Source organism: Crocodylus porosus, unplaced genomic scaffold, assembly GCF_001723895.1.
Source record: "Crocodylus porosus isolate Cpor-Errol unplaced genomic scaffold, CroPor_comp1, whole genome shotgun sequence".
Classification (NCBI taxonomy): Eukaryota; Metazoa; Chordata; order Crocodylia; family Crocodylidae; genus Crocodylus; species Crocodylus porosus.
Window position 1 is genome coordinate 108,748,796 of NW_017728886.1, and position 19,940 is coordinate 108,768,735.

The following is a 19,940-nucleotide window of genomic DNA, read 5'->3' on the forward strand; positions in this document are numbered from 1 at the left end:
GAATAAATAATTAAAGGCAAGGAAATGGAATAAATTCAAAATGGGCTTACCAAACATAGTTCACACCAGAGTAACTTGATTTTTTATATCCAATTTTCTAGATAATGAAATGGTAATGGAAGTGGTTTTCATTCAGCTGGACTTTAGTAAGCATGTGATATGGTGTGCATTGGAAATTATTAAAATAAGGAAGAGGGGGATTAGGATTAGAATTATAAGGGAAGTAAAGATTAGCAAAAGAGAAGATGAGAACAGGTTGTGTTAAAAGGGAAACTGTTAGTCTGGAGAATGATTGTTAGCATGTTCCTCAAGGTTTAATATTGGGACTGATCTTACCTGATATTTTCATTACTGACCTGGTAACAAAAAAGTAAGAGTATCCTAATGGAATTTTCTGATAACCTAAAATTGGGAGTTCCTGACTTTGAGGACATCCTGAGTAATAGAAATGGGATGAAATTTAATAATTTAAACTACAAGATCACAAATTTAGGATTGGTTATGTGGATTTCAGCTATCAGCTAGTTGGAAATAACTGAAGAGAAATACTTAGGCAGGCATGCTACTTGATCACAGGTTGAAGATGAGTCACCATTTTGATACAATTGTGAAATGGGGTGAAACATTTCCAGTAGGGGTGTGTGAAATGGGCCATATTCAATTTGAATTCGGCCTGAATTGGGGACAGTGATTCAATTTGTTGATTTGGATCACTGTCCCCAGTTTGATTCGGCTGAATCCGAATCTGAAGATTTGATGCTGATCCAGAGAATCAGTGATTTGGCCATAGATATGGCTTTAAATGTTTTTTCTACATACCTCGAGGTACCAGGTGTGGCTTGTGAAAGCTCCGATGCTGAGGCGGATGGAACATCTCACAGGAGCGCACGGGGGGCCTCCTGCGTGCTCAGCAGCGAACCTGGAAGTGGACCGGAAGTTCTTCTGGTCTACTTCTGGGTCCACCGGGGAGTGCACTGGGGGGCCCTCCACACACCCCCCAGCTTGGCGATCGTCTGCGGGGGGACCCCAGGTTCCTCCCCAGACCGAGAAGGCACCAGTTGGAACTGGAAGTGGATTGGAAGTGTTTCTGGTCCACTTCTGGGTCTGTTGCCAAGTGTGCTGGGGAGCCCCCTGCACTTCTGTGGGATGTTCAACCCAGCCCAGCATCTCAGCATTTGTGAGCTGCCTGGTACCTTGAGGTATGTAGAAAAAACATTTAAAGCTGAGTCTACGTCCGAATCGCCGAATCTTTCCAAATCAATTCAGAGGGTCTCCAATTTGATTGGATTCATGAGTCTCCTGATTCCATTCAGATTTAGAGATTTGGCCACCGAATTGGACCAAATCTCTGCTAAATCGAATCAGGGATTGAAGCTTCTCACAGCCCTAATTTCCAGTAAAGCTAGAGAAGTACTAATGATATATTACATGGCTCTGGTGAGAGTTCATCTGGAATACTATGTACAGTCCTGGCTACTCATTCGCAAGAGAGAGAAAATCAAACTGGAGCAAGCACCAACAAGGGCTATTAGGATGATCAAGAGAAAGACGAGCCTTTCTTTTAAGAGAAGATTAAAAGGGCATGGCTTGCTTCACTTAACAAAGTGAATTTGGGAGTGGGATTTGATATGACCACTCCCTATAAATACAACATGCATGTAAACTTCTGAGAAGAGCTTTTTATACTGCAGGATAGCATTGACCCAAGAACTGATGGATATAAACCAGCCACAAATAAATCTAAATTGGAAACTGGAAGAAGCGTCATAGCAATGTGGTTCTTGAATAGCTTCCCTATTGTGAGGGCAAAGAACCTAACTAGTTTTAAATAGAACTTGATCAGCTTGCAAAAGGGGTTAGATGTTGTGATCATCTTCAGTAGCTTGGGACTGAGCTCGGTGACCTAGGAGGTCCTCTCCAGTGCTGTGTTAATCACAGTGCTACAAGAATATTTACCAATCACCAAAGTCTCAGGCAGTTTTATATTTCCCTTGAAATGTGGCTCTGTCCCCCACACCATGGTGGGACACTGCATTACCACCACCAACAGGAGGGTACCTCTACAGAATCATTACAGCCTCCTGCATTATGCAGCTTTTCCATTTTGCAGTCCAAATACTGGCCAAGTCTAATTCTACTTGGCCTGAGTGAGTTTATGAAGGCCCAGAAGAGTGGATGCACACAGATATATGCAGAGAGTGCTAATTTAACAGTAAAACGAGTTCTTTTCTGCCTTGCTCATTCTTAGTGTATTCATTTTAATTGATTGTAAAATATCAAATCAAAATATGGTAATCGGTGATATATTTTGTGTTTAAAGCAATTTTAAAAGGACTCTAGTTGAATGAAATGTACATGCTTTTTGACAGAAAAATTACATCAATACCAGATAGAATTACATAGAAGCTGTTAAAAGTTAGGCATTTATTCTTTTCAAATCAAATCCACAATGGGACCAGAAATTTCCAAGACATATTTTCCACCATTAGTGCACATTACCAGAAGCAATTGTTTTCCCCTGAAATCTGCAAAAATCAAAAGGAGTGATCAAACAGCTTGTAAATTGACCCATTATTGCTCTTCTAGTATTACTGCCAAAAGCGTTTATAAAACTATAACCACTTTCATTGCCATCAAATAGAACATTAAACAAATTATATTTAGCATTAAAGCAAACACAAGAAAAAACAGAACTAATATTTGTCTTGCAACTTGAAGACAGGAAAATACAAGGTAATACATTTTATTAGTTTACCTCTTCAAATTTTAATGCAATCATAGAAAAAGCCTTGAAAATGGCATCTGTTGGGCCTGTTATTGTCACAATCCTTTCTGGGCAGGAGCCTTCTGAAATATTGATTCGAGCACCACTCTGTTGAAAAGAATAAATATTTTTGAAGATTATTTACAGAAAAGGTAATGTCACAAGCTTCGGGATCACTGAATCCAGCCCCCTATTTTTACAAGCATTCATGATTAAGCATCAAGAGCTCAACTTCCTCCCAGCAGTGGGATTTTGTCAACATACTTTGTGAGCAGCACCTATGTCATCAACAGTAACAAACAATAATGGAATAACTTCTCTCACCATCTCTTTCCTGCTTTATTTAAACCTGACTAAAATCAGAGAATTCAGGGTAGTAAAATTTTTCTTTTTTAGCCAGCATCAATTCTGTGGAAATATATTCACTTCATCTCTGGACCATAGCCAAACTAATTACTTGGGAAACAATATGTCTAGTTAGGAGCACTTGGCTTTTTACTTCCTAGCATCCTGCACCATATTGCATCAGTAATTGTTTTATATTGTAATCTGGACCAGGGGTAGGCAACTCCCGGCACATGTACCAGAGCGTGGCACACGAAGGCTTAGCACATGTCCCTCAGGGTGGATGGCGGGGGAGCTGCAAGGGGCCTGATTTTTCTTGTGACATTGCAGCCCTGGCCCCTTCTCTGTCATCCACCTTGAGGCATGTGTGCACCTGCTGCCCACAATGAGCTGGGCCAGGGCTCTGTGGACCCTGGTGCAGCTGCTTGCAGCTTCCCTGCCACCTGCTGTGAGCAGCCAGGGCTCCGTGATTGGCAGCAGGGGCCTGCCCAGAGCCTAGGCTGGCTGTGGCAGGAAGCTGGGTGGCTGCAAATGGCTGTACAGGAGTTCATGAAGCCATGGCTTGGATCATTGCTGGGGGCAGGTGCATGCATACCTCAGGGTGAGCAGCGGGGATGGAGTCAGGGCTGCACTTCCACAACAAGTATCAGGCCCCTTGTGACGCCCCCACCATCTGCCCTGGCTTGTCAAAATCTTACAAGGTTGCAGGTGTTTTTGCCACTCTGCCGAAAACATTGTCAACCTCTGTTCTGGACTGAATTACTCTGGATGATTTTTATTCATATGCACGTAAAATAAGTAACCAAACATGTGCTGGACACACTTAAGAAGGAACTCTGGATAATTTTAAGACACTGGTGTGTACAGTCATTTCCCTGTACAGGAAGAGGAAAAGCCTGTTGGAAAGAATTAGGAAAACAGCTGAGCGAGAGACAAAGAGCTTAATTCCCATGTAGCTGAGGGCCCCTTTGGGCCACCCTGGCAGTGTAAAGACAGTCCTTATAGAGGACATAAATATATTTACAAGGACCTCAGTGTAAATGAGAATGCAATCCAGAAGGGTCAGGAAAGACCTGGGCTGTATTGCCTCTTACTCAAGCACATATTCCAATAAGCCAGTTCAATGCATTTTCTTTCCCTGCACAAGGGGAAACAAATCTAACAAGACAAACTAATGGCAACCATTGTCCTGTCATGAAGCTTTGCTGATGGATATTTCCAGAGGTGTAAGCAACAAGTAGACATGTGTGAATAGGGAAGTATTCAAATTGGATTTGGCTGATTTGGAGGGCAGTGATTTGATTCAGAGATTCAGATCACTGTCCTGAATTGATTCGGCTGAATCAGCTTTGGAAGATTTGGTGCTGATTTGGAGAGATTCAGTGATTCGGATTGGCTGGGGAGAGGCAGACACAGCCAGGCAGCTTCTCTGGCTGTGCCTGCCTCTCCCTGGGTGGGAGAGCCACAGGAGAAGCCCCCATGGCTGCCCTGCCCCATCCCCCACCCGGCCCCAGCCTAGTCCTGGCACTTAAAAAACCCCTCAAAACCCAGCCCCGCTCTTCCTGGATGTAGCAGAAGCTGTGGGGGCTTTGAGGCCTCCTGGCAGAGCCCCCTCATGCAGCCCCTGTTTCCTGATTGCACCCCCCACAGTCCCAGCAGTCCAGGAATCAAAAACAAACTATCAAAAATACCCCCGCACTCACTGGCAGTAGTAGCAGCTGTGGGGGCTCTGGGGCTACATGGCAGACCCCCCTGCATAGCCCCCACTCCCTGATCTTCCCACCCAACCAGCCCCACCCCTGGGCTCCAGATAGTGGAGGGGCAGCAGGGATAGCCCCTCTACCATCTGGCACCTGCACGGCAGCTGCCCCATGGTGCAGGTGCAGTGTGGCTTGGCAGGATGCTGCATGCTGTTTGGGAGCTGGAGTTGCTGGGCCTGAGTGCTGCCGGGCTCTGGCTGACAGGTGGAGCTGCCCCAGGTCCTGGACAGCACACGGTGCCCTGCTGAACCGCAGTGCAACCATCCCTTGGGGTAGCTGCTGTGTGGGTGCCAGGCGGTTTTTGGGGGGTTTTAAGTGCCAGAAGGCCGGGTCAAGTGGGGGGCGGGGCTGGGCCGGGCAGCCATGGGGGCTTCTCCTCTGGCTCCTCTGGCTGCGCCTGCCTCTGCCCCAATCTGGGGAGCTATGGGGGCTATGCCCCGCTGCTGCCTGCCCAGCCGGCGTCAGAGATGGGGGGCATAACGCAGGCGCGGCTTGCTCTGGGCAGCAGCAGGGCATAGCCCCTGCTTCCAGTGCTGTCACACACACATCAGTGCTGGGAGTGGGGCCTCTTCCCTGCTGCCGCTTGCCAGCTGACCTGGGGGGCACGGGATGTGGGTGCAGAAGTGCTGGGAGTTGAGGATGTGTCCTGCTGCCGCTTGCCCCCTTCTGCCTGGAGTGAACTCTGCCCTCATCCCATCCCCCTGCCCCAGCTGGGCAAACAGCAGCAGGGCAGAGCCCCCACTCCCAGTGCTGCCATGCCCGCATCCCCTGCTCCCCTCCCTGGGTAATGTACCCCTCCACCCCGGCTGGGCAGCTTGTCCCAGCCCCAGGCCCAGCCCCAGCCCCAAAATCTCCCTCCCCCATGCCCCTTTCCTCCTCCAATCCCAACAGATTTACCAGCTGGAGGCAGCTGTCAGCTGCCTGTTTAGTCAATGGTCAGATCTCCAAATCGGCTGAATCTTTTCTGAAGCTTTTACAAATTGATTCGGATGCTTCAAATTGATTTGGAGCTTTTGCTTGCTTGGTCTCCTGATTTGATTCAGATTTGGAGATTCAGTCCTCAAATCGGGCCAAATCTCTTCTGAATCGAACCAGCTACCAAAGCTTCACACAGCCCTGCTAACAAGATTTGTGTCCTGAAGAAAACCTTGCTGGATGGGAGAGGACTCTGGGTACTGAAAACTGGATGGCAGGGGCATTTGGTTAAGTGGGTCAGTTTTACTTGCCCCAGGCACTCAATGAATCTGCCTGCTGCTGATGCATCTCTAGCTGCCCACCCTCAGCTGCTGCTGCTGCTGCACCCCAGCTCAGCGACCGGCTGCAAGGGACCCCAGGTGCCCCTCCAGACCCAGGAGGCACTGGTCGCTGAGCCAGGGGGCGCTCCATCCACTCCACCATCTCAACGTTCATGAGCTGCCCCTGGTACCTCGAGGTACATAGAAAAAACATATAAATCTGTGTTTACGGAGGCTTCCGATTCAATTCAGAGAGATTAATGGGTCTCCTGATTTAGTTTGGATTTGGAGATTCAGCTCCTGAATCAGGCCGAATCTCCTCCGAATCATATCAGCGACCGAAGCTCTAGTGTGGACAGGTCATCTATGGTCTGGAACAGACAGCCATGAGGGGAAGCAAACCTATAAGCCAGAATGGAGGGATAACTTAGACTGATGTTTATATGATATCAGTTTTGACATAGTTTTCAGATGCCTATACACGTGGTCTGGGGTAAGGGCTCTCAGGAGCTGCTCTAATTAAAATGCCATAGCATCTTGTGTATTCATCATCCTGAGTTTCAAAATGGCTGCAGGGGTGCTTTAACTAAAGCTCATCAACGAGTGCCTCCCCTGCCACTTTGAAATGTGAGATCCTGAATACATGAGATGTGTAGCAAGCTTGATTAATTGAGTCTACTCCAACCTGTTCTAATTAGAATGCATTGAAGCATGTGTATAGGCACCCTTCTTTTTGCTCACATGTGTGGAGAGATTTGGGTTTTCCAGATAATATTGAACTGGAAAAATTTCCAGAAAATATTCCAATGCTCTAAATAGAGCGTGATCTGATTTAGCATGTTTATTTGACTTATATTTAGTAAACAAAACTAAAAAAGTACCCCCATATTAATTTTAGGTCCTAATAGCCACAAGTATTTGAACTGAAATATTTGATTAGGAAAAAAATTAAACACAGCACACTTAATGTGGTTTAAATGCTATATTTAAAAAAATCAATGCTTTATGTGAAAAGAAATTATATTTATTGGAATACTTGTAAAAATGCAAAGACAATACACAATAACATGTACTTCCCTTACTTTGTTTGTTTAAATTTAAGGAAAAAGCTGAAGGCACTGAAAACTGTTGACACACTAATTTTAGCATACCCAAAGAACTGTGCATGATACGCTGTGGTTGTCCCCTCATCTACTTCAACAGAGTTTAACTCTCTTCCACTGAGATCATTGTGGCACTTCCAGTTTCACTGTCACTATCCGTAGGATCACTTGCACTACTCATTAGTTCCATTTCAGAATCAGATTGAGGCAGGACTACTTGAACCACATTCTCTTTCACCAAAGGATGGTTTTACCAATAAGCCTATGGGCAAGGGCAACTTATCGTCACACTGCATCTTCTTCACTAATTGTGCTTCTGACTGATTTGCCAGAAGCAAGAGATTTTGAGAAAAAGAAACAAGCTTAGCAGTGTGTTCTTTTGTTAGTCTATTCCTCTTTTTTGTCTTGATTGAGCTGAAAGCCTTCCAGTTCCATTCACAAGACACTGCTGTTGGTGGAAAGCTTAGGATCCTTAGAGCAATCCTGGACAACAGTTGGGTGTTACAGTGTACCTTCTGCTATGTAAGAGGAGAAATATTCTCTTGTACCCACCAAATGATGTCTTTGCTCCAAAGTTTTCTTTTGTGCGGTACTCAGCAATGTCTGTCGTCATATCTATTTCACTGATGTTGGGGACATTGTTAGCTACTTCCATAATTGTATCGAGGGCAGTAGATAATTCATCTTCTGATAAGCATTGTCCTCTGTGTTGAGGATCTAAAAGGTTTGCTGCCAGATGAAAAGGATGAGACCAAAACTCAGATCTCTTAGTAAACATTTGTTTTACTACTACTTCTTTTTTGGATACACGTGAAGAAGGCAAAAGCTCAATTAGATTTTCATTCAGTTGTCTGAATATCTCTGGAATATTTGAAAGGCTTGGTGCATCTCCTTCAAGTTTCTTAATAGATGCTGAAACTGGTAGTTGCAAATTGAATGCTCCTTGAACTCAAACCCAGAACACATTGTTATCAAGAATCTGTTTCCGAATGTTCAGGGGTATAATGTGGGATACTGTATCATCTATTGAAGCATACTGCAAGCAGTTCTTTGGGCGCAGCAAACTCTGTGAACACTTTGTAGCTGAGCCCCATCTAGTTTCTCTTGGCAACAGAAGTGCCCTTTCCTTCCCCTGCTTCTTCTTCTGTAATTTCTTCAAAGTCTGATTAGCAACACCATGATTGTTGAATACTTCACAATCGCTTTGCAGTTTGCCAATATTGTCTTCATTGTATTCACACTTACTATGTCCTTTGCCAGAAGAGTCAATCCATGAGCAAGACAGCCAAATACTATTAAATGAGGATACTTCGCCTTTAATATTTGCTGTGCAGCTTTCATATTACTCACATTATCAGTTACAAGGACTTGTACCCTGGAGGGACCTGCACTTTCAATCTCTTCACTCAGGAATTTCACTGTGTATTCACTTTTATGAAGAAAAAATTTGGTAGCAATTGCTTTCAGGAATATTGGTTCAGATGTTGCTAACAACGTTCAATAAAGGATTTCCTTGTATATCAGTCCATCCATCTGACATCAGAGTCAGTGATCCTGCTTGACCAGTCCTCTGAATAATCATTGTTTCAACTCTGTCAAACCCTCTTTCTAAGAGAAAAGGTGATAAGTGATAATGTGATGGTAACTTATATGATGGGCGAATTAGTTTGTAATGTTCCTTCCAGTATTGATTTTCAGTTATGGAAAGAAGTGTACCACTTGCAAATTTAGCTCAAGCTAATGTCTCATCAGCTTTGCCTTGACCTTCTTTTGACATTTTGTCCACAAAGCTTGATAAAAAAGCATGACTGTCTTGAACAGTTACTCATGGTGGATCACATATCTGGTGACAGTGATCTCAAAAGCAAGGATCCTGCTCCTTCTTCTCCCAGACCTGGCAGCTCAACATTTTCATTTTCCATTTTTTGCAAATCTCCTATTTCACCTGAGCTACCAAGTTTCTGGAGCAAAAGGGGGAAAAGATGTTTATTTTAGCTCATTCTAGTCTGGCCTCATCCATCAGAAGGAGAAGTGGCAGGGAGCTTGCTTGCCCCCTCCCTGCCAGAAAGAGCACTCAGCTACTAAACTTGCTGCTCAGTTGCCCTGGGACGGCAGAGCCAAAGGGAAGTATAGTCTGGCCTCTTCCACTGGCCAAATATTTGAAATAAATAAATTATTAATAGTCCAGAATTGCATTAACAGCTTTTTAAAATTATAACTTTTTAAAACACTATAGATGCTAGTCTATACTGTGTGTTGTTTAACATATTAATTTGTTTACTTACATAGGATTCCTGAAGTAGACTTTTCTCAGATGATGTTGTTCCACCACTTCATTATATTAGCTTTCTGTATACGGCTTGTACTCTTTCAGGACAGTTTCTACATGTTATTAACTGTTTCTTCATTTTGTTGCATTGTTAGCATACTCCTGCCCACAATATTTACATTTACCAACTTTCTTCCTTCAGTGGCTTGAACTTCACTATAATAATGCCCCACACTAGTTTTTTTTTTTCTGATTAGGCATTCTTATGACTACTTCAAACCAAAAGCACTACAAAACTAACAGATCTTATGCAAACACTTCCACCTTCCCCAGCTCAAGAAAAGAAATGAGACACTGTTCTTTGTGTTTGCTGAACTGAAAGTGAACACACAGATTAATCACAGTTTTAGTTTTGGTTTTGATTTGAACTGCACAGCCAATTAGGTGAATTCATAACTTGATTTTTGGTTTGGATTATTATGTAAGTGTATTTCCTCTCCTGTTTACAAATCAATAAAACATATACGTACTCTCTCACACACCTCCTAGAGATAATCACCTGAAAAACTTTCATTACAACTTAGAAACTGCCAACAGCATCCATTCATTGTTACTAATAAATTTTATGAAACAATGAGTTTTTAGAAATGGGAAATTTCCCACGGAAAAATAAATCAGTGGAAAACTTTCTGGAAAATTTTCTGCCCCACATCTCTGCATGTGTGATGACTTTTTTGCATCCTTCCACCAAGCGTGAAGTCACCTGTCAGCAGGTCTTTTGCACCCTCTTCTACTGCTTTAAGGCAGTTTGGATATAGATGTGAATTTTGTGACTCTGTCCTTGCTCTGTAGTGTAGCAGTATAAATCCTGGGATCCCTCTAATGCCAAACTTTGGGAACTTTAGATGTGGAGCCAAACTTTGCAGTTTGGGCTTGTGTCTGGAGTTATTAAGGTGTGCCACAACGGCTATATGCCATAAAAGACTTAAGTTCCTATAAATTAGGCACTTTAGTTCCTAATTTTTAGGAATGTAGCCCCCAGGATGGAGTCCAAAACTAGTCTCCTTGTAAATGCATGCACCATGCAAAAAAGCCACATGCCGAGTAAGGGCTGAAAGCAAGGTATCCTTGTCTGTTTGGGGTCCAGAGCCTGGAACCCACTCCTAATGGTCAGTGCCTACAAGAACTGAAAGAACTGAGCAGGACTCACTCTTTTACAATGCAGCAGTACAAGGTTCTGCAGGATATTGCTACTGCCCATCTTACATGCAATATATTAGTGGTTTGGGAGCTTGCCTGGTACATGGGGGACCTGGGTTCCAAACTGCTCTCAGCCTGAAGAGCTAAGCTATATGTCCCAGTTGCCAGTAGAATGCCCCAATCATCAGTTTGTAGGTTAAATGTATGTTGGCAGTGGGGTACTCCCCATCTTGTATTCCATTCTGCACTGCAGTCTAACTTCATCAGGATGGATGGAAAAACATTTCCCCCACTCAGTCTCCTGAATAGCCTAGTGATGAGGACACAATTGAAATGTGGGCTTGAATCACCTCAGGCAAAGGAGAATTCAGGTCTCTTACTTCCTGGTCGAGAGCTCTGCCCACCAGGTACTACATCAAAAGTGGGCACCTTTGGCACTGACTACTTTAATTTTGTAAATTAAAGTGACCATGGCTGCTGTGCTGTGTGCTAAACTCAGGGCTGTCAGCATGCATTAGATATGATCAAAGCATCTTTGGCCCCTTAGGGTTCTCACATGCCACAATGCCTGGGTTCTGGAGGTGAATGAGGCTCAACAGGGGGCTAAATGCTCAGACCAGGGCAGTGCTGTGTAGGCATACAAGGTTGAACTGCACATCCCCAGGGGCATTTCATATTAAAAAGGGAACTGTCTAGTGAAATTAGACAGCTGCTGACTGGGGTGTTTTGAATCTCCATTTCCGTTAGTCCTTTTTTTCTTTTTTTTTTTTTAAGGTGGCTCCTAAGTACACAGGAACACTGATGAGTAGGGATCCTGGTTTTCCCTGATATAAAAAATTGCAAATTCTCTGATAAAACCCATAACATTCACAATTAAAATGAAACACCACTATGGGTATAGGTATCAATTGAACACAATGTTTTATTGATATATTTGTAATTTTAAAGCAACTTGGAAGCCTACCAGTGTCTCAATCACTACAGTAAAATAAATTTTAAGTACCTATATATTTTGGCATTTGATTTTGGATTTTTTATCATTGAAAATCAGAACTTCCTCTGCCCCCTTTGCTTAGCAGGACACAGGTCCAGCCCCCTCACTCCCAAGCCACAGCCCCCAGCCCTGCAGTAGCCCTGGGCCCCAAGCCCCATGTATTCTCCAGGTGGGCAGTAGCCCAGCCCCAGCCTCAGCCCTCCCTTCCTATGGCAGCCCATATTCCCCTCCCCTCACCCCAGACTTACCTGCAGGATCTTCTCTCCAGGCTGTCTGGCAGCCATATGTTACATACACATGGCACCCCCTGCCTGATCATCCTCCTCCTGATCCCCCCCAGCCCCTTGCAGGCTGGAACTCTGCCAGCCTACAAAGGGCTCTTTGTGAAAGAGCAAAATCCACGTGTTTATCTGTTAAAATGAAAAATCTTCATTTCTCTCTAAAGGGGTAAAGGGGAAATCCATGGTTTTTTTCTGTTTTTTCATGAGAAAGACAAAACCCTGATCCCTGGTGATGAGACACTCCTGGTGAGAGATGTTAGTTCTGCACTAACTGGAAGCATTACTACTACGTTAGTGTGCCCAGGATAATAGAAAACTGGTTCATGTGCAGTGCTACACTACTGTGGTTACACTGCTTCTAGTTCTGGCTCTGGCCCAATCTTGGTGTCCCAAGATTGTGCTGTAATCAGGCCTTTGTGTTTCTGTGATATAGAGTCCAACTGGCTACCTGCTCCCCTGATTCAGTAGCCCCCCTCTACACATGCAGGTAAAGGTGGGAGGACATCTAATGTGTGATCCACACAATCACACCTCCTGCCATGCCATGTGTGTATGGCAGGAGGTATGACTGTGGGATCACACATGAGATCCCATCAACCTTATTGCTGGACTCCCCCTGCACATTGGCAAGAAGCAAGCTCCTGCAGCTGGGAGCCCACCTCAGTTGAGGGACTCCCAGCTGCAAGGGTGACCCACGCACAACTGGGGCTGGGTGATCGCAGCTGCCATGGTTTCCAAGGCTCAGGGGTGTGTGAAGCCCTCAGGCCTGGGTGATTGCAGCTGCCATGATTCCCAAGGCTTGGGGGTTTCATGCTGGGCATGGTGCACCTCTGAGCCTGGGAACCCTGTCAGCTGATGGGGCTGCCAGTTGCAGTGGAGACCCTGCTACATGTGCAAATTAAAGCTCAACACAACCAGCTATTAAGTTAATACACATTTTTGAGGTCTAACTTTGTAGCTGGTTGGAGCTTTTTATTGTGTGATAAGTACTTTGCACGTGTAACTAGTCTTAAGGTTAATAACCAGTTAATTGTGTGATACCTGTAACTTTTAGAGGGGGCCATAGAGCTGCAAATGTATCATGAGAGAAATGATCTATTGTTAGTATCTTTTAAAGGAAAGAGAAAAACTGAAGATGGCTTTAGGGGAAACCCATATTAACAAAAATGTAGGTTATTTAGGCTTGTATATTTATGTATTAAATTAAGGATTATAATAAGGAGCTTATCTTTATCTTGCCAGTCACCTGGTGGCACTCTTGTTCCATGTACATGTTGCTATGCTACATTGCTATGTTCTCTAAAATAGGAAGAAATAAAAGTAAAGATATCAAAGTTTACATCTTACCTCCTCCCTCATTTTCTTAACTGTTTCTCCTTTCTATTAAAGCAATAGAAAAAAAAAGTTAGTCCATATGGCCATGGCCAATTGATATAAAATATTGTGACGTGAAATCAAAAAAAGTAAATTACTGACCTTTCCAATAATGCTTCCAACCTCCTGCAACAGAGAGAGAGAAAGAATGATTTGTAAGAGTCTTTTAAAGAAGGGATATTGTTTGTTAAACAGTATTTTTCTAAATCTTATTCTGAAACCAGCCATATTCTGCCAAATTTAATTTTTTTTGTGATAAATATTAACATGCACTATATAATAAGAAGGAATGGACTAATGGCTCACTGTTGCAATGTATTTACACATAGAAGCTTTGCCTGCAAAAGAAAAGCCCCTTTGCACCGCATATAAGCCTTATCTAATGCATCATTCTTTCATGATAAATACTGATATCCTATTTGGGAGAATGAGAGATTCAGAAATGATTGAGCTCAATAATTGACTGGAAAAACTGGTAGATACAAGCTTCGTTGATCAGTTTGAAGACTGATGCTTGTTTTCTTTTCAACAAGGGGGATAGAGGGGGATTACCACACAATCAGGAGTTATTGTATAAACACCTGGTGGGGCTTGTCTTTCCCAATCCCTTCATTAAGCACTTGCAGAACAAGTAATTGATAATCACCTGTCAGAGATACTGAGGATCACTAACAAGTTACCAGAATCGTGCACGGGGTAGCAGACAACATCTGGAAACCCTACTTCAAATGTACAATGAGAGGATGAACTGGAAGCTCAAATCACAGCAAAGACTTTTAAATCAGAGTTTTACGAAAGTATTTAGGACCCAAATCAAATCTAATAACTAGAAGAGAAACACATGGAGCACTACATCAGTTACAAAAGGGTGATCTGAATGGGGAAATAAATGCAGCAAAGGGAGAAACTATACTACATTTAGGCTTCAAAATTGGCTTCCATGGTTCAACAGAAGTGTCCAACATGATTTCTCTGATCTAGGATATGAACACTGCAGCTAATGCTTTCTCCTGTTACATACTGAACTACAGCCTCCCAGGTGAGATTTCATAAATGGTTAACCATCGCATTTTAAAAGACTCATGACAAAGGTTTGCTAACTTGTTCCCCATAATTCAAGACTGGAGCAATGGCCTGTAACAGGACCAAAAGTCCCAGGCATGGCTGTAATGCCCCCTGGTGGCCTTGCAACTCTTGCACTGCTCTGGCTCTAGGGCAGGGGCGAGCAAAATGTGGTCCCTGGGCCAGATGCGGCCCACCCGGCCATTCTATCTGGCCTATGGGGCCCCTACAAAATTTAGAAAATTAATATTTATCTGCCCCTGGCTGCCTGTCATGCAGCCCTCAACGGCTTGCCAAAACTCAGTGAGCAGCCCTCCACCTGAAATAACTGCCCTCCCCTGCTCTAGGGTACCCGCCCTTTTCTCCCACCTGCCATGCCTTGAGGTACTTGGTTAGATTGAAAAGGGAGGCTGCCCTCCTTTTTCATTCCTAGAGTGAGCCTTGGTATGTCTTCCTGCCAGCAGTTCCTTCTTGGACCCTGCTGATCCCTATCTACCCCTCCCATTAGGTGGGTCTGTCTAGCTCATCCATGCCCCCAGGGCACTCATTGCCTTACGGGCTATTCACAGGCTATTCACGGCCTCTGATTTCCCCTACAGGCCTGCCCATACCTCACAGGCATTTCCAATCAATCATTTCAGTGCGCTCTTGGCTTGAGTTCAGTCTCATGCCTCTCCAAGCCTCTATGTCTTCTTGTCCTGCCCTTCTCAGGCCCTGGCCCTGTCTCTTGGCCTCTCAGGTGCTGGGTCTCTGACCCTATCTCTGCCTGTCTCAGGCACTGGGCCTTTGGCCCCAGTTCCACCTCTCTAGGGCACTGGGGCCCTGATGCTGTCTCTGTCTCTCTCCCTCCGTCCCTAGGCGCCTGGTCCTGGTTCTCACTCTCTAGGGCTACACTGTAGCTTGTTCCTTGCCTCTGGCAGGCTCAAGCCTCACTGAGCCTCTGTGATAGTACTGGGACCTCCTCTTGCTGCTGATAGTCCTAACCCAAACCGCTGGTTAAAACTTAAATGGAAGATGTAAGCAACCTAACTATAACTAAACATGTAGTCTACTAGCAGTATACCAAAACCTCTGCTCAGCCTGGACCCTAGTCTCCTGCCAGCTTCCAGACCCTTACTTGCTGTTCTCCGGCATAGCCAGATCTCAGTTAGGCATTCAGCCACAGCCATCTCTCTGCAGAGTTCTTCTACCTTCAGTCTCCAGAGTTAGACTGACTGCTCTGAATCAGGCCTTGGGCTTATGTGCCTCATAGGCCTTGACCCTTTCTGGTCATGTGGCTTCTCCAGCCAGCTACTTGCAGGTTTTTTCTACTTAGGCTTGGCTTAACTCCAGGGCAGCTTATTGTTGCAGCCTACCTGCTGTAGCAGTGTTTTGTCTCCTATGCATGGCTCCACCCTGTTATACTATTACAGAGCAGCCAGCCCTGCACTATGCACTCATAACCTATAAATCCCTGGGGAGCTGCTTGTCTGTACCTCATAACAAATGGGTTTCCCCACTTGAGGCTCCTGCTGCTGCTGTTTTTCCCTTAAAGTAACAGGAGCCCTAGGCTAGGGGTATGCAAAATGGGCTGTATTCAATTTGGATTTGGCCTGAATTGGGGACAGTGATTTGATTCATTGATTTGGATCACTGCCCTGCTTCGATTCGGCTGAATCTGAATCTGAAGATACGATGATGATTTGGAGAATCATCTGTTTGTCCATAGACACAGCTTTAAATGTTTTATCTGCATACCTCGAGGTACCAGGCACAGCTTGTGAATGCTAAGATGGTGGGGCAGATGCAGCATTCCACAGGAGCGCAAGAGGCCCTGCCATGTGCTTGGCAGTGAACCCAGAAGTGAACCATAAGTACTGCTGGTCCACTTCTGGCTCCACCGCCGAGAGCACAGGGGACCCCCCCCCGACTCAACGATTGGTTGCGGGGGGACCCTGGGTGCCCACACAGACCAAGGAGGCACCAGTTGCCAAGCCAGGGAGTTGGGGGAGGGTCCCCTGTGTGCTCCCTGGTGGAGCTGGACGTGGACCAGAAGTGCTTCTGGTCTACTTCTGGGTCTGCTGCTGAGCAAGTTGGGGACCCCCCTGCGCTCCTGTGGGACATTCCATCTACCCCAGAATCTCAGCATTCACAAGCTGCTGGGTACCTTGAGGTATGTAGAAAAAACATTTAAAGCCGTGTCTGTGTCCAAATCATTGAATCTCTCTGAATCTATTCGGAGGGTTCCAATTTGGTTCAGAGAGATTAAAGGGTCTCCTGATTTGATCTGGATTCGGAGATTTGGCCACCAAATTGGGCTGAATCTCTGCTGAATCAAATCAGTGACCGAAGTTTTGCACAGTCCTACCCCAGGCTCACTGTTATATGGCCTTGTAGAAGTTGCTGCTTCTTTCTAGAGGATAATTTATATGGATGCAAAATGAAACAGCTGGAGCTAATGACTCCTCAAGCTGCCTGTACAACAATGAAGACAAATGTTATTTGAGTAGAGGACATTGAGATTAGCAAGGCATTTCAGTATGGGCTCAAGTCTCATTGGCTATGGGTCTCTGACCCTATCTCTTAAACTAGTTTAAGTGATCAGAAACTGGGTTAAACCTGTAACAGAACATAAGTTCAGTGCACATAAACCAGTTTCAAACTGCCCAAAACTGGTTTAAGATAAACCTGGTTGAATGTATCGTCAGACTTAACTGATTTGGATCAAACCGGTTAACACAACTTTTGTCCCAGACCCCTTCCTGGTTTAAGTTAAACCAGAGACCCCCAGCATCCCAGCATTCTCTGCAGCCCTGGGCTGAAATGGGTTCTTTGCTCCAGACAGCAGGGCTGGCCCTACCCCTCTGCTCAGGAGTGGGGACAGAGGCGTGGCCTGGTATGATCCCCTGAGGCCAAGGCAGCAGGGAGGGTGTTTAATCCCCTACCTCCCAGTGGGGGACTGCAACCAGGGTCCATCTTGCTGGGGTGTAGCAGCCCCTGTCAGGCATTCCCCATCTCTGCTCAAGCAGTGACAAGGCAGGAAGGGGGTGGGGCATGGCCAGCTCCATCCACAGCCTGAAGCAAATAGGGAAGGGAGGGGGATTTAATATCCCCCTCCATCCCCTGTCCCACCAGCAGTCAGGGTATGCCTGGCCAAAGCAGCCCCTGTCAGACATTCTCCTCCTTCCCGCTCCAGCGGTAGGAGTGGGGGCATCTCCAGAGCCAGTTGGCATGGCCCTGCCATTTGCTAGCTTTACCCGTGCCTTGGGCTGTGGGGCTGAGTTGGGTTGGCCTGTGGGCACTGCTGAGGGTGGACACAGAAGGCCTAGCTTGGGCTAGGCTGGGGCTTGGGCTGGGGCGCAGGAGCTCTGTGGCCAGATTGCTCCCAGTTCTCTGTGTCCAGGCCAGGTAGGGCTGTCATGGAGCAGCAGCCAGCTAGGAAGGACCCGGCAGGGCTGGCCCTGGCTAGGCCTCAGGGTCAGGGCCCTTCCCAACTGGCTGTGGCCCCATGACAGCCGGGCCTGGCATGGCATGGCAGGAGCAGGAACTGCCCTGGCCCGCAGCAGCCTGCTCCAAGTACCTGGTGCTGCTGTGAGCAGGCATGGCGTGGCAGAAGCAGGAGTCACAGTTGGAGGTGAGAGAAGCAGAACAGTCCTGCTGGCCCCAGCCAATGTGCAGCTTCCCCTCACCTCCAATGGCTCCTCCTGCACTCACTCCACCCCCTGCTGCACCACTCTGGGTAGTGGGGGAAAGTGAAAGCAGCCCGTGGAACTTCAGTTTAGTGCATGGAGATCTGGCTTCAGCTCTTGACTACCTTCCACCCACTCTGCACACCTGCAGGGGCAGCTCATTGGCCAGGCTATGCTCTGCCTGTCCTGGGTATAGGGAGCTGGGAGCTGGAGCCTGAGCTCCATGCACTGGGCAGAGGCTGCTGGGCTCAAGCTTCCTACCTGCCCACCCAGAGTGGTGTGGCAGGAGCAGGGGCAGGGGCAGGGGCAGCAGCGGCAGCTGGAGGTAAGGGAGGCACAACAGCCCCGCTGTGGTTCAGTTGCAGGTACCAGGTGGGATGGGGGTGCAGCGGCAGCTGCCAGGATGTGGGCCTCGTGGTGCCTCTGAGCTGGCCTGGGTAGCCTGCTGCTCAGCAGCTGCCACCCATGCCACTGAGCCCAGCTGTCACAGAGCTGCAGCCCGGTGGGAAGGGCCCTGCCCCCTAGGCCTGGCCCAGGCTGACCCTGCCAGACCCTTCCCAGACAGCTGCAGCTCCATGACAGCCCTGCCTGGCCTGGGCATGGGGAGCTAGAAGCAATCTGGCTGCGCAGCTCCTGCAGCCCCCAGCCCGAACTGCAGCCCTCTGGGAAGTACCTGGCCCCTGCGGCCCAGCCTGGGCTCAGCAGCACCTTCAGGCTGGCCTGGCTCAGCCCCACAGTCCCAGCCCTGGAGCCCCAGCCATAGCTGAAGTCCCATGAGGATGGAAGGACCATGCCGGCCAGCTCTGGCAAGGCTCCCCGCCACAAGAACAGTGAGCAGGGGGGAAAGCTGAGCAGATCCTGGCTGGGGTCCCCATGCCCATGCCTGAGAGGGGAGATAGGGGAGTTTAATTCCCCTTTGCCTGAGGTGCTGCCCAGGCCAGTGTCTGGCCTCAGGATGAAGCCTGGCAGGGGCTGCTTCTTCCCTCTGCCTCCAGGCATACTCCACTGGGGTCCCTACAGGCCAGGGTGGGAGTTTAAACCCTTCCCCAATCATACCTAGCCACCTGCCAGGGGCCTGGCCATACCCCACAGGTCAGCTTCCCTCCAGCCCTGTGGCTGCTGAGGAAGGGAAGGGAAGATTGCCCTAGCACCCTCCAACTTCTAGCCTGAGCCACTGCAGGCATGTGACTGCATTTCCAGAATCAAAAGTGAATGTCTATTCACTTGCAAATCGGTTCAATCTAGACCGACTAACCTGAAAAGATTGAATCAATTCAGGTTTGGGCTTTCTGAATGTTTGCCCCTAGCCATTGACTTCAAAGGCCTTTCAGAGTATGCTTACATTTAAGTACATGCTGTAGTTTCCAGTTGGATTGGAAGCCACGAGGTGACCAGTATACCTTTGAATCTGGGCTGATTTTCAAAATATATCCCTCCCGATTCTTATTATTCCTTCTATTCCTCCCTCATGCCCTTCAGGATTAGCTTCTGGGAAGCTCTCCTTGATTCTTATATGGTGGTGTGTTGTTTCACATATGTTGTTAATACACTTCCGGTGTCCTCTGCAAATCCATAATGCTGCACACAGTGGACATATACTTTATATAAGCCTTCTTTCCTTGGTATAAGGCTAAGTGCCTTTTATTGGAATCCAGCTATAATAGTGTATGGATGAGTGTATTGATATAGATATATCTCTAGGTATACATAAAACTACTTGTGCTTGCTTCCAGCAATTCAGTGGATCATCTTGGGTGTTATATTTATCTGTTTTTGAATATTTTCCCAATCCCTCTAAGCTCTGGGTTCTAGAAGTCAATTTTTGTGACATCTTCCTATAGCATCCCTGGGGTGGAAGGATAATCTGACAGCAGCAATTGACTTT

General features: G+C 46.4%; 2 protein-coding genes across 11 annotated transcripts in view; one reads left to right on the plus strand and one right to left on the minus strand.

Annotated features, from left to right (window-relative positions):
• ZNF830 (zinc finger protein 830) overlaps positions 1-19,940 on the plus strand; it is a 108,706-nt gene that overhangs the window by 78,267 nt on the left and 10,499 nt on the right. The gene's annotated exons all lie outside the window — the stretch shown is intronic.
• LOC109313731 (poly(rC)-binding protein 3-like) overlaps positions 1-19,940 on the minus strand; it is an 894,664-nt gene that overhangs the window by 66,018 nt on the left and 808,706 nt on the right. For all 10 annotated transcript variants that reach the window (XM_019540495.1, XM_019540503.1, XM_019540512.1 and 7 more), the window contains 3 exons: positions 13,428-13,451; positions 13,299-13,331; positions 2,756-2,872 (listed from right to left, as the gene is read on the minus strand). In XM_019540495.1, the coding sequence (XP_019396040.1) occupies positions 2,756-2,872; positions 13,299-13,331; positions 13,428-13,451 (174 nt within the window). The remainder of the gene's footprint in view (positions 1-2,755; positions 2,873-13,298; positions 13,332-13,427; positions 13,452-19,940) is intronic.